Raw genomic sequence first — 15,346 nt, 5'->3', positions numbered from 1 at the left:
AGGTGTACGTATACATGCCTTTCAGATCTAAGGAGTTTGAACTGCTGACTGGTAGAATGAATTTCACTTCATGTTTCATTCAGACTGATGATCTTCATCTACAATCATTGTTCAAAACTGTCACTTTATAAACAGACCATGTTAGAAAGACATTGCTGCTTAATCCTTCTTAATTATATTAATCTTAGGGAAGTGATTTTCCTGATTTCTGCTACTTCCATTGAAAGACAGGAAATAGTATCTCTGCTAAGGAAGAATATAGTTGATTGTCATAAGGAGAAGCTATGCTGCTAATTAAATTGCAGAGGTGGCTGCTCAGCTTCCAGGTTGAAAAGCAAAACTGTAGTGCAGAGCAGATTTACAGTCTTTGCACCTGAGTTTGTGGCACCTGTTATAAGGAACAATTAGTAGTGATCATATGCAGATTTTTTACTTCTTAAGATGAAGAACATTTGGGGGAATTTAGTATTCTTGCATCAAAACATAGTTTTGTGAGCCCTTTGCCAAGTGTAAAACTACTTAATCTCTGAAATTGCTTCAATAGCTGTTGTTAAACTATTACAAAAATTGACAGTTCAGATGAAGAGGAAGGTACAGTTATTGTAATACTAAAATGACTTTGACTTTGGCATGTTTTTGGCAAGAGAGAAAAAATGTAACAAAGAATTTATATGGGCCATTTTCCCACCCAATTTTAATGTGAGTACTTGTAGATTCCAAAGATGTAGGACTTGAGTCATCTTTGTTGTTGTGCGCTGAGGTATCTGTCAGATACTGGTGTGAAAGGGCTCTGTAATTTATAGTAATAAATAGAAATTAATAGCTCTTGGGAAAAATAAATTATGTTTCTGGATTGTGCCAGTATCTGAAGGTCCCACATCTACTTGTGTCTCTAAACTGAAAGTAAAAAGCTGGATGGCAGAATTATCTGTAAACCCATTTCCTTAGGAAGTACTTAAGCAGGGTAGGAATTCAGTGCTGAGATTCTAAGTGCGGGATGGCTTTCTGTCAGAATGAGGGAGAGGACTTAAGCCTGAGACTTTACTGGTAAGGAACAGCACTACTGACGAGATGCATCTGAAAGCCAACATAGCCTCCCTTACATCTATGTGATTTGCAAACTGTACTCCCTTGTGACTCAAGTTTTTCTGGGGACAGTATGTTAAATTGCTTGCTGGGAATAAAAAGGTAATATGGAGGTCCCCTTTATGGACACAGCAGCAGCAACGATTCTCTTCTTGGGAAAACCCCAGCAATTAGGTGTTCCTGGTTTACACTGCTTGGTACATGCCCCAGTGAGAACAGCAGCATCAGAGGAGTCTTTTATTTAGGGAGAGAGGATTTCTTGGGCAAAAGATCACTGGTTTGTAATATCTTGTAAAAGCAGTGAAACAAACATTTCTTTTCAGGATAGCAGGTATCACACTGCTGCGTTTTAAGGCAATGCAGAAAATGTGAGCCACAATGTTCTCCGCTTCACCAGCTAGATGGACCCGTCAGAACTGTTGCTAGTTTGGTTTTTTTTCTTCCCTATATTCATTTTTAGGTGATGGTTGCAGAAGCACTGAATATTTCCAGGGAAACATACTTCGCAATTTTGATGGACAGAGCTTGCAATGGACCTGTTATGGTTGGCAGTCCACAGGGTGGCGTTGACATAGAAGAAGTTGCGGTTACTAGCCCAGAACTTATCTTTAAGGTATTAAAATAATATTTTACACTAAAAATGTTCCTTGTCAGTTATCCAAAAGAATATATCTTCCCCTCCCCCTTCCATTTTTCCTTCTTCCATGTATGGAAAGAAGACAATAAGAACCATAAAAATTGTGTTTCACCAGATCTGTTTTCAGATCTGCCATCTAGTAGATGAATGAAGCATGTTTAACATCTGTTTTTGTTAGTGTTTGTGTCTCCAGCTTGATTAGAAAAAGAGCTTAAATCTGGCTGTTATATGATATGTTAAACTTAATATCTGAAATGTTTTATGAGTTTCACTTTCAGGAAGGTACACAGTTTTATCACAAGTGGGTCAGTGCCAATATGGTTATTGTTTCTGGGGTTGTTTTTTTCTAATTGACAGAGTTGTTAATGATTTCTTTGTACCTGGATGACTTCTGCATCTGAAATACAACTGTTATAATTGCTTTCATAACGATGACTATATTTAAGTATTTTTTATGTTACTGTGGCATGATAATGAGTAGAGAAGCTATTCATCTGGGAAAATAATTGATACAATCAAGTATAATTATTCAAAAAATTGTAAAAATATTTAATGTGCATTTTAAAATTACATAAACTTCACAGTGTTACTGGGCAGTGACACTCATCGCCTTGAAAATATTCCAGAAGATGTCATAAAAATTAACAGACTAAATATTCGTCAACGCCATCTGTACAGTAATTAAAAGTGAAAACTGGTGTCACATTGTCTTGTCAGCATGCCACCCTGAAGAATTATATATTTTTTGGAAGGACTGTTTCATAGCTGGTGTGGTAATTATAACATACCCTATAGGCAGCTGCTATAGCCTCGGTCTGAAAGCTTTGGCAAACAGCCATGCTTTAATTACTAATTTGCAAATGTATACTAAGTGTTTTCCTTTTGAAGTTATAAATCTCCATTCAGATTGAATATTTAGTTGTATTTATGCACGTTATTGTTACAGGAAGAAATAGATATTTTTGAAGGCATAAAGGATCATCAGGCATTGCAAATGGCAAAAAATTTGGGATTCAAAGGACCTTTGCAACAGCAGGTAACCTGACTCTACTCCCTCAGATTTTACTGAAGCCTTTTTAGCCCAGCTATACGATAAATGTTTTCCAAATAGACATGAAAGGCTAAGTGTCTATTAGATCAGGACCGTTTTGACATTTTAAATACTAAATTGCACCTATATAATTGTCATCAGGCTTTAGCAATTTGAATAAGATCCTTATTGTTCCAAAGTGAAAGTCCCTGGTCTTTGAAGCAATTGATGACAACATGCTGTTACACCATGTGGGTTTCTTTTGATTTCATTGGAATTCTGTTGAAGCTCAGTGAATTACATGGGTGGAGCTTTTTTTGAAAATTTGGCCCTTAATATGGAGAGAAGTAGAAGTGTATCTTTCTGTGTAATTGAAGCCTTTTTCCCCCCTCCCCAGTCTTCAACTCAAAACCAAAAGGCTGCCAGCTTGTTGTTTTTTCAGTATCTCTTTTCTATATATATTGGAATCCCATATTGTATACAAATATGCAAGATATTTTGCCTTTATGAATCATTTTGCAGAGAAGAGGAAAGCTTGTTTAAGCTACTTTTGCCTAGTTTTTTTCAATAGTATCAGTCATTTTTGTAGAACTCCTTTATTTTTAATTCAGCAGTTTTAATTATTTTCTATCCCAACCGTGCAATTAACAAATGCATAATCATTAACTTGATTAACACATCTGAAGATTTAGCTGTATATGTAATGAGGAGGAATGATTATGTAGAACCTTTCAACCCTTGAAGAGTTCTGGTACTTAATAATTAACAGCAATATATGGACTTTTCAACAATACATTTAAATAATGCTGCAGTGAATGCATTTCTTTCCTTGTGCTATCAACTCAAAGGAATTTAGTGAAGCATAGAGACGAAGTTTTTATTCAGACAAATTCTAGTGTTTACTTAGACATTCACTATTTCTAGGTTGGGATTTTATGCTTTGCCTCGAAGAGGCTCAGTACTTGTAGACCTTGAGAAAGAGAAATGTTGACATTAAGCTGCCTGATTCAGAGAGGTGCTGAAAGATGGAGCAGCCCTTAATAAAAGTTAAGCGATTCTGGTGATCTGTTAAAATTACAGCAGTGTACTAGGGCAACAACAGCTTTGCAGGTTGCCCAGAGTCAATGTGGGGTTGCACAGTGGGAATTCCTCCCTAGCATCACTGTTGATAGCCTTAGCCATGTGTTATCAGGATAGTTTGTCAACCGGCGTATTCATGCCAAGGAAACTGCTGCCTTGATGGGTGCGGATTTATAACTGATAATTTTTTTTTTTAAGTCAAAACCACTGAGAAAGATTCAGCTGATGACTTTTGAGCAGGGAAGACTTCATAAGCAATTCATATGCTGCTTCCAAACTGTAACTCTTTATAGAGTCTTAGACATGTTGGTCCCAAAACTGGACACAGCACTCCAGGTGCTGCTGTGTCAGGACTGAGTAGACGGAGATAGGAACATCCCTCACCATGTTCTTCCTGATGTAGTGCAGTATTGGGGTTGAGTCTTTCCAGTTGTAATGTTTTCTTTCTTATGAATGACATTGTGGGAGAAGCTGACTTCTGGGTTTTTTTATTCTCATTCACTTTGCTTATTAGGAGAGGTCCCAAATATTTTGGGGTTGTGCACTTCAGTTAACTGATCAGTAATGAAGGAACAAATTTGAATGGTTCTTTATTAGTGCACTTCTGCATCTGCAAACTTATTTCAGCTAATAGGTTGTCAGTGTGTAATGAACCAAAGGAATTTTTTTATGCACGTTCACGTTGCTGTTGTTTAAGTTGTTCTGTTAATCAAAAAATGTTATAAGAGCAAAAGACTTGGAAGTTAGTAGTCAGTCACAATACTTTCGGCCACAGAACCAGTCACAGAGATAGATGTGAGGAACAATAAGGAACGAGCAAGAGTATCTTGTAAAGAGGAAACAAGCATGCTTCTGACATAATTTCTTCAAGAAAACATTTCAGACTGATGTAGGAAGGAGAAATTTATATTTTTTTCTAAAGTCACTAATGTGCACATACTGCGTTATGGTTTCTGAATTTAGACTGATTAACATGAATGCAACTTGGATCTCAACATACTGGAGAATATGTCATTATGAGCTGTTAGGCACTTTTCAAATTAAACTTGTCATAGTAATAGTGCTGTTTATTTTGTAGAAAATCTCCAGTTCATGTAGTCTTTAAATGCACATTTACTAAATGTTTTGCAGTATCATAATGCTACATTATAGCTATTTATGATACTATATAAATATGATTAAGAAAACAGAAATAAAAGCAGTTATTATCTAGAGCTAGTGTGCCATTTAATACATTAAAAATAATCAATAATGGTTTACCTTTGCCTTGAAAACATTAACTTTTATTTTTCTGTGTGGTAATTGTAAATCACTTGATCAAATTTAGGCAGCAGATCAAATTAAGAAGCTGTATAATCTCTTCTTGAAAATTGATGCCACTCAGGTTGAAGTGAATCCCTTTGGTGAAACTCCAGAAGGGCAAGGTAAGAAATTGAAGGAAACAAATGAATGCATTATGATTCTTTATTTATGCAAACTATAAATTAAATTGCATAGAAGGCTGTAGCAGCAGCTTTGCATTAATTTCATTTTGTAATGTAATTTAAGCAACATTCATAAATATTCCCATGGCAGATTTTACATTTCAATACCTTTTGTTATTTCATCCAAATACTGGAAGTATCGGCTTCTACATGTTACGCTTGGTGAGAAACAGCAACATTTTCTGCTCTTCTGCTCTTTGTACAAAGTTGGATTTTTCTTGGTTTTGTTTTGGGGTTTTTGGTTTGGGGGTTTTTGTTGTGTTTTTTTGTTCTGTTTTTTTGTTAATGCTTGTAGAATTACTGAGATTAGGTGGAAAGAAACTTGTTATTTCATGTTTGTAAACATATGGGTAAGTTAAAATTGTAAGTGCATGACTCTGCAACCTACTAGAGCACAAGAGAATTTCCAGCTGGAACTGACACTTAGCTACATCCTTTGGGAACAAAAAAGGGTAATTGATCTGCTTCCACCGTGAATACAGGGCTAAGAAGGTATAGGGTAAAAATAAGAAGCTAGGTTAGCTTTCACAACATTCTAGTAGTTGGTTTTCCAGCTGAAACCTTTCCTTCCATTTGTCATTTTTGTCCAACTAACTTGGACAAAGGCGAAGAGGGGAGGAAGTAAAGATGCCTGTGGTATTTTGAAACAGTGGGGCTGATCCAGGTGGATCATAGTTACCACCTCGCTGTTTCATTTGATGCCAGAGCATTTTTACCCATGCATTCACTCCTAATGCCAATATTTTACGGTATTCATGCCCCTTCCCTTTTTTATTTCTTGTCTTTGATTTAAATGGGTAATGATGAGAAGTTGTGGACTCAGGGGGAGCTAGCTGAGACTTCAGTGTCAAAGGCTGCGGTTCACAACCACTAGTGACTTCCTAGTAGAGGTCCTACTACAGTGTCATTTTGTGATTTGAGAGAAGTTTGACGTTGGGAAGTGCTGGTGGGCGTTTCTTGAGTATTCTTTATCAATGTTTGTCAAGAACAACAATTCCAGCTTTTCACCAACTTTATAAGGTATGCCTACAAATTAAAGTGGAAATTAGAAAACAGAAAGAGAAAGCTTTTACCCATTTTAACAGGCATTAGGAATGTGGCAGCTTAATTGCTGTTTTGGAAACTTTTGGAAAAAGGTCACTGCTACGTCAGTTAAGAACACGAGTTCCTCATAGGAGTCAGTACCAATGGAAAGAATTAGCATTTTTAAAATACTTTTTATGTGCCCATAGCTAGTTTGTAAAATAAACAGCTTTTCACTAAAAATCCATATTTTTGGCTCAGTTGGTCAGGAATTCAGAAGCTGAACTGTGGCTAGAAACTACGCAGTCTCTTCCAATTGTCCAACCTTGTTTTTCCCTTTTCATTAAAAAACAAAATACAAAAGAATTGGCAGAGAATTGTCCACAGCTTAAAAGGAAAATTCTGCTGGTAATCAACTCTGAAAATGTCTAAAAGATGTAAAACAAATCCTGCCCAAGAGTGTTTTATTAACACAGCTTAAAAGATGGTGGTCTTTGTTATAAAGTAGGTTCTGGACACTGAAGTGCCCTGTTGTAAAGTGGCATTTTAAAAATAAATACAAAAAGGAATATCTTGTCTATTATATGAGGATAATTCAGAGACAATGATAAAAATGATAAAATGTGTCATCTTTTTTTTTTTTTTTTTACATAATGAGCTGCTTTCAGGTTAAACTAAGCTAGAAGAACATATTTATGGCTTGAATGTATGAATTTTGCTTTGATAGCAGACCTTTTTCGAATTCCTTCTTGGTTGGGGGCGGGGGAGTTTAGTGTTGTTGCCACCAGAATCCTTTAGCTTTCTGGACAGACACCAAATTCTTTAACTCTTTTTATTTGAAAATCTTTCGCAGCACTGTGTGTTCAGATTTCCAGCTCATTGGAAGTACCGTAATAATGTACGCATTGAATTGATAGTTTCTGCATTGTAAACCTCCCTCAGCTTAATAAATATAAGTCAAATTCTTAGCAGCTAACTCTAGCTCCATTGGTTATTATGCAATTTGTGAAATGTGTACTGGGGGAGAGAAACAAAAAGCCCTGCTGTTGACCAGTGTAGTTCTATTGTAGGCTGTATTTTAAATGGAAATCTTCAGAACCCAATAGACTGTTGATTTCCCCCGCCATTTAAGTAGATCCATTGGCCTCATTAGAACCAGTTGAGAATGAGGTGAGAAGGACATCTTCATTTTGTGTTGCACAGTGAAGTTAAAGCAGAACAATGAAATAGGGCCTTGTAAAATGAATGGTCTGGATTTTTCACGTTCTAGCAATGTGCAACACATGACACTTTTGACCTTTGGAAGATGAATGGGACCTTTAAAATAGGTGCAACAAAAACTGCTGGAACTTCCCTGCAGATTATGATGTTCACTTAAGTACAAATTTATTGGTATGTTTGTCTGCTATGACTGATGTACTTACCAGGTTTATTTTGTGGGTTCAAGACCACTGATACTGTAAAAACAAAACTTCCTTCCTCAAAACTTGTTGAAATAATTTTTTTAGTAGACTAATTGACCAAGATACCTTAACACTACTGGGCAGTGTGGAAGGTACCCGGTAGTCCTTTTGCTCAGTCAGATGTCAGGAATTGGGACATCTATGACAATTGCCTTCTATCAGGCAGGGAAATGAGCTTTAGGTGAGCTCTTTGTGCCAGGACTGGGCTGTTTGGTATTCACACTTGCTGGTTCAAAGCTAGCTCAGATGACTAATACAGAAGCACTTTACTATTCTGCCAGAATAACTTTTGGCAGAGCAAAGGACAGAATCCCCAGTTCAGTACCTACATCATCTCAGCCATGTAGTCCTGCAAGGAAGACCTTTAAGTATGTCCTGGGAGTTAGTGGGTGGGCACTGTAGATGTGTATAGACACCAAGAAGGGCAGAGACAGCGCTGTCAGATAACAGAATAGGGACATCATTGAGGTGCTGAAGACATTGAGGTGTTTGGCTGGGTACCAACAGGGGAAACTGGTAGACAACTAGGGACAAGTGAAGAAGAGGACAGTTAGGAATGAGGGGAAACAAAGCTGGTGGTCCTAAAAGGTCTTAAAGAACCACGGCGGTACTAACTTTGCATCCTTGCTGGACTACTATGAGGTGGCACTGTGGAAGAAATGAACCGATTTGGATTAGTTACCAACTTAGCTTTTCTGGAATGGCTGTGCATATTTAGTGAGGAGGGCTTAATATGAGGGATGGTAGGAGTTTTTATGTTGTTTTCTCTGAGGTTTTTCCCCATGTGTTCTGCATCCAGGAAGCTGAGGAGCAGAAACAGAGTGGGTTTCAAGCTGTGAAAGCTGTCTTACTAGCAGACATATACAGAAGTCTTCCTGTGCTTATTTCTTTTTTGCTAGCAGTTTCTCCATCTGAAATGTCTTGAAGAAGAATAAAGATAAAACAAATGGAAGAACATTTGAGTAGCTTAAGGCAGTTATTTCTAATGATAAAATATAAGTCTCTGTATGAAGACCATTATTCCTGTCAAAGTAACAGTTAAGATGGATTTATTTCTTGCTGTGTTTTGTGTTTTTCACTTGTGTGAATTTCCATTAGAAAATACATTGCCGTTTGTATTTCCTTTTGTTTAATTTTGTAGCAAATTCTTCGTTAACACTATTGGGTCAGAAGCCTGTAACTGCCAATTTCTTTGGGGGTTTTTGTTTTGTTTGCTCTCAGTGTAAGCTGTTGAATTGGCAGATGACAAAAATCCTAAACTGCTAGCAAAAACAACAGAAGTACTCCATGAATATAAGTATTGGAGCTTTCTTTGATATTTGTTTAAAAGCAAAATTCATTTGTATAATCTATCATGCATGTAACAACGTGCTTTTGATGGTAAAAATGGTTTGATAAATATTAATAGGTGTTTTTTCTGTTACTTTGCACAGCATGGCCTTTGTTAAAGATGAATGTTCTGTAGAAGTTAGATTCTATTAATGTGACATTGAGGATGTTCATGTGCAAGGTAAACAGAGCTCTGAAACTGCAGTTTTACTCTAGGTTTGAGTTGTTTTAGTGATTTAAGGAACTGAAAGCTTGAAGAAGAAAAATGGTACAGGTCTTGTTAAAAAAAAATTAAAGCAGCTGTAGTACAGTAGCAGTGTATTATGAACTTCAGACGTTTCTCCTTTTGGCAGATTCCCACATGATGGTTGACCGGGTAAGATCTAGACTCTTCCAGGAGATATTTATTATACACCAACACTTATGAATAGTTCTGAAACTGCAGTCACTGAAACAAAATTTGATCCTGTTTTAATTTAATTTGATATTGGTTACGAATCAAATGTATTTAAAAAAAAAAAAAACAAACCACAAACCCCCCCAGCAACATCAGAAAACCAAAACAAGAAAACCAAATGCAAATCAAGACATACAACTGAGACTCTTCTGTTTGTGTAAATGTTTTGTTTGCTTTTTGCTTAGATATTTTCCCCCAAGTTAAGCAATTGTATATTAAAAAAAAAAAACAAGAGAGGTATTTGTCCACCAAAAAGATTGTGTGATTAGTTATATTAATTGATGGGTATCTATATCAAAGACCAAAAATTGTCTTTTTAATTGTACTTGACCTCTAGTTGCAGAGATGTGTACAATGTTCGTGAGCACATGCACACGTACAAGGTATGTGTTTCAATGGCAATATGAATCAAAACACAGCAGAAAGAAAAACTATTAGATTTTTCTGGATGCAGCATTTAAAGGCACTTAAATCTGACTGGTTTGCATTGAGAAATTAATTATACTTCAGTCAGTAATTATAATCTGGATATAGTACAAATCAAATTACTTAAATAGTGAAATGGTAAGTATATAGTCTTACATTTACTTACAACATCTTAATCTAATGAGGTGTTTGCCTATGCAAACCCATAGAAATAATGAGTCAGTAAATAGGCAAATAACCAGTTCACTCTACGTGCATTTCTGTTACTGGTGGTTTTATGTGAATATTATATCTACTAGCTAGTCTTTTGTATCTATTATTTAATATAGTCAGGTTTAACTACTTCTTAATTTGTTTTTACAACCATAGCGGATGTTGACATTGATGAGAAGTTTTGTATTTACTTTTTAAATTTTCTTTATTTAAAAGTAATCTTTTGATAATTTTTAACATACATTGGCTTAAAGTTGTTTTAATTCAAATCTTTAGTGAAATAATGTGTGTATGGCTAGTAACATTATAAACTAAAAATATGGCTAAGGAAAGCATTTTGTATTGCTCAACTATAAATAAGTGCATGTTACCAAACATTGCTTTGGATTTCTAACCTGTTACCTGTTATATCTGTCATACATTCAAAATATTTAAAGTAGACTCGCTTATGTAATTACTGCAGACCACCTGTCCAAATCATAAAAACTGCCTTCATAACTTAGGGGAACTTGTTTAAAGCAAACACAGAAGATCATCCTGTGACAAGGGCATGTGACTGTAGTGTGGAGATGCTTGCTGTACCTTTTCTTAATATAGGATTTAAGGAAAACTTGCCCATCTCTACTGGACTCAATGCTAGAACTTCAGCTGATCATATGTTGGAAGCAGCATCAGTCCCTAAGCAACCTTCTCCCGCTCCCTGCTGTAGTAGTCATAATATTTCAGAAGCTTTAACTGTAATCTTTAAATGCCTATATGTTTTTTTTTCTTTAGTTGTTTGTTTTGATGCCAAGATAAACTTTGATGACAATGCAGAATTTAGGCAAAAAGAAATATTTGCCATGGATGACAAGTCTGAAAATGAGCCTATAGAGAATGAAGCTGCCAAATATGACTTAAAATATATAGGACTGGATGGAAATATTGCTTGCTTTGGTAAGAACAAATAAATCCAAAAGGCATTTGAAGACAAATTCATACTTGTTCAGTGTATAGACTTTGTTTACATTCTGACATTCAATCCACCCTTCACTGTATTTCAGTCTATTTTGCTGAGGTTGTCTGTCCTTCCACAAGTTCTTGCAGGAATGAAACTAAAATTGTGTTGAAACTGTGATGAAGGCCACAGCGGACAGGCAGGGTACATGTGGTATCAGAGAGAAGGCAGGCTAAGGGAGAAGGCTGTGGGGTTTCTACATTCTGAATTTTTAAGCTGATGCAATTGGTCTTTCCAGTAATTAAAACAAAACAAGAGAAGTCATCAGAATTCAGTCATTAATTTTCAAAAATGAGACTGTGTTACTTAAAAGACTCTGCAAACGTAGGTGTGTAAAAACATGATATTCCCACTTACAACAGAATATTGAACTCCATTTCATAGAATCATAGAATCATAGAATCATTTCGGTTGGAAAAGACCTTCAAGATCATCAAGTCCAACCATTAACCATGCCCCCTAAACCATGCCCTGGAGTACCCTGTCCACTCGCTTTTTGAATACCTCCACGGATGGTGACTCAACCACTTCCCTGGGCAGCCTGTTCCAATGCCTGATAACCCTCTCAGTAAAAAAATTTTTCCTAATATCTAACCTAAATCTCCCTTGCCTCAACTTGAGGCCATTTCCTCTTGTCCTATCTCCAGACACCTGACAGAAGAGACCAACACCCACCTCACTACAACCCCCTTTCAGGTAGTTGTAGAGAGCGATAAGATCTCCCCTCAGCCTCCTCTTTTCTGGACTGAACAACCCCAGATCCCTCAGCCGCTCCTCATAAGACTTGTGCTCAAGGCCCCTCACCAACTCAGTTGCCCTTCTCTGGACACACTCCAGCACCTCAATGTCTTTCCTGTAGTGAGGGGCCCAAAACTGAACACAGTACTCGAGGTGCGGCCTCACCAGTGCCAAGTACAGGGGAACAACCACCTCCCTGTTCCTGCTGGCCACACTGTTCCTGATACAGGCCAGGATGCGATTGGCCTTCTTGGCCACCTGGGCACACTGCTGGCTCATATCCAGCCGGCCGTCAACCAGCACCCCCAGGTCTTTCTCTGCTGGGCAGCTTTCCAGCCACGCTTTAAGGAAAGCTGCTAAAGAAGCTGCTTGGTTGTTAAAAGGAAAAAAACAGGTTTTTTTAGTTTCCTGAAGTTTCTGTAGAACAGAAATTACTCTTGTGTTTAGAAGGGATAAGTAAAGAAGTCACCTATGCTCTAAATTTTCATTTTGTACAAATTCTTTTAGCCAGTACAGCTTTTTATTGTGAATCTAATTGAATTAGGCATTTTATCTCAGCTTGATGAGAAAATATCCAGCATTTACTTTGCTTAGATGTGTACTCTAACCACAAATCCAAAAGATACTGATAATGTGTTGCAGTTGATTCAGTAAGTGACAGTGAGACTTTAATCTCAGTTTAAAAACAAAAACAAACAAAAGAACCAAACCCCCAAAAAAACCAAAAACCCAAACAACAATTGGCAACACTACAGTATTTTTTTTAATATTAGGTATTGCTGTTAAATTACAGGTGACACAGAAGCCTTACTTTGTCCAGCAGGAGCAACTTACTGGGGACAAATAATTCTCATCTACTTTTCCTAGCTTAGAGGATGTTGGTGCCCATGGCAATGCTTCTAGACTGGTGCAAATGCAAAACAAAAGGCAGTTTCAGGAGCATTTGATATCTGTCCCCAAAATGTGGTTGTGTTTTACAGTAATACAAAGCATCATCTACTGCTATCACAATGGTAGGAGGGAAGCTTAAGGAGTCAATTTGTCCTTCACGTCTCATGATGCAATCACTATTCCCAGAAGTTTTTGTGTCTCTCTGTCTCTCTCTCTTTTTTTTTTTTTTTTTTTTTTAAATCAGAAGTTTTTGCATTTCCACAATTACCATTCTGGTGCTCGTGCATGCTTAAGGGAAGGTGCGCATCTAAGTCCTAAAATTGATACAGTCATAAAGAAACCTAAATGTTGGTGTGTGTGCACCAGATTTTGAATTATTTGTTGCATTGGATATCCTTAAATAGGTACTGACCTATTTAGAAATAGCTATTTATGTAACATTTTGAGCCATGTTATGTGCTTGTGCTGATACGGTTTAAGCCTTTTCACAAACCTTATATACTTTTATGTGAAATACAACTACTTGATGTTTACGATTACAGTCAATGGAGCTGGACTTGCAATGGCAACATGTGATATAATATCCTTGAACGGTGGAAAGCCAGCCAACTTCTTGGATCTTGGTGGAGGTGTGAAAGAAGCACAAGTATATCAAGCATTCAAGCTGCTGACTGCTGATCCAAAGGTAAAAAAGTTGGGTTGGGACCAGAAGCTTCCCCATGCAGCAATACAGTTGTGTTGTTAGAGTATGAATGGTATGCTGAAAAATACAGATAATGGTGTGAACGCTGAGGATGAGTTACTAAAGGGGCGATCTGGCAGGAAAATGATTTCACTGTGAACCACTGGACTGACTTTTCAGTTCCTGATCCACACTCAGGCTTGCTGGTCAGTCTTGAATGGGTACTTTCTCAAGGCAGTTCAACACAGAAATGCAGATGTGGTAATGCTGAGCATTGCAGTGCTGAACTTTGAACATCTGGCTCCTAAAGTAGAATTTGTGAGGAGATTTAGATTTTAGGATTTAAAATATCATTCCTAACAGTATAGTGCCACTGTAGAGTGAGAAGAAAAATGGGAATTAAGCAAATAGCTAATTCTAAAGGCTGATTTGTACTCTTTTAAGCAAAAGGTTTCTAAAATATCTGATTCTGCACTGCGGGATAGTCTGTGTTTAATTAACATTAACAGGCTCAAATCATAGCCTGGTACTTCATAACACTTCCTTTTGCAGATGGAGGTACAGTTGCTCTTTTCTTTTTGAACAACAGGAGAAGACATTAGTCTGTATGTATTGAGTAGAAGTTATTTCTAGAGATGCATGTTAGCATGCTGAGGTCATTGGTCCCCTTTGCAGACAGAAGTAGAATATCTACTGAGAGAATATTGATCAGGCGTAGGCATTGGAGCAGTGCCACCTGACCATCCCTGCCAACACGGAGTTATGCTTTTGTATGTAGCCAGAACTTAAGTTGCTGTAGATTTTTTTTTACTAATGAATATCTGTTGAAGGGCTTTGATCATCTTTTCCATCTCCTGCACCTAAGTATCTCTGCTGAAGTCCCAGTTTCAACATTTTGCTTCTTTTTGTGGATCTGGCTTTGTCTCCTTTATCTCTCTTTTTCTGTGCTTCCATCCGTTTTCCTCATGTTCATTGTGTCTGTGATATTAGCTCCTCTAAATAGCACCTTCCCAAGACCCACAGGAAGAGAACTGGTTGTCTCCTTCTGCTTGGTGATCTTAGAATATTCAAGTCATTAACATGCCTAAAAGAACACAGACCTGGAGAAGTAGAGAAGCAAGATTTCTTGCCTGGGGCAGAAGGGAGGCAGGATGGGACTTGAGATTCATGCTAGAAAACCTGATAGTTTCCTTCATTTTCTGATTCTAGTAGACACTGTTATGCTTGTCTTCATTTGTGTAAGTTTCAGCTATTCTCAGGACATTACACAAAGATGTGTTTGTGCATGTTTGAGTTGTTCTGCAGTGCGTGCTTCGTATGATGATCAAGGTTTGGCTGAAATGTAATTTAGTTCTGAAACTTGTGTTAGTGGTGGAGAAGCAGGTGCAGTAAAGTCTTAGATACACAACTTAGCTGATGACTATCACTATGCTAAATGGGTTCTTCTGTCTGCTACAGCACAAACAGCAGGTATTAATTTTGGTGATGAAACTTACAGAGTTTAAACAATTTTAAAACAAAAAGGCATTTCAGTAGCTCTCAGCTATATAACATCTGCATGCCCAACATTTGACTTGTAAATGTATCCTTCTTCTATTGTATGTTCTGGTTATGTATTACTGCTTAACACTAGCTGCTTACACCAGGGCTAGTGAAGCTGTGCTAATTTAGACAGTGGGGCAAACTAAAAGGTAGCATGGAAAGGACCTGAAATAGTCGGTTATGCTTGTGTCTATGCACAGCTGTAGCTCTGCCATTCCTGGCTTTGGCTGGCTGAAGATCCAGAAGGCTTTAGCCTAAATGCAGCACA

The 15,346-nt window shown here is 37.3% G+C and overlaps 1 protein-coding gene across 1 annotated transcript in view; it reads left to right on the top strand.

Annotated features, from left to right (window-relative positions):
- The window catches only part of SUCLG2 (succinate-CoA ligase GDP-forming subunit beta), a 135,494-nt gene that overhangs the window by 65,968 nt on the left and 54,180 nt on the right, over nt 1–15,346 (top strand). The window contains exons 5-9 of the mRNA XM_052777751.1: nt 1,547–1,699; nt 2,670–2,759; nt 5,161–5,257; nt 11,003–11,164; nt 13,397–13,539. Coding sequence (XP_052633711.1) covers nt 1,547–1,699; nt 2,670–2,759; nt 5,161–5,257; nt 11,003–11,164; nt 13,397–13,539 — 645 coding nt within the window. The remainder of the gene's footprint in view (nt 1–1,546; nt 1,700–2,669; nt 2,760–5,160; nt 5,258–11,002; nt 11,165–13,396; nt 13,540–15,346) is intronic.

The sequence above is a fragment of the Harpia harpyja genome, chromosome Z (assembly GCF_026419915.1).
Source record: "Harpia harpyja isolate bHarHar1 chromosome Z, bHarHar1 primary haplotype, whole genome shotgun sequence".
NCBI lineage: Eukaryota > Metazoa > Chordata > Aves > Accipitriformes > Accipitridae > Harpia > Harpia harpyja.
This window is presented reverse-complemented; position numbering and strand designations above follow the sequence as displayed.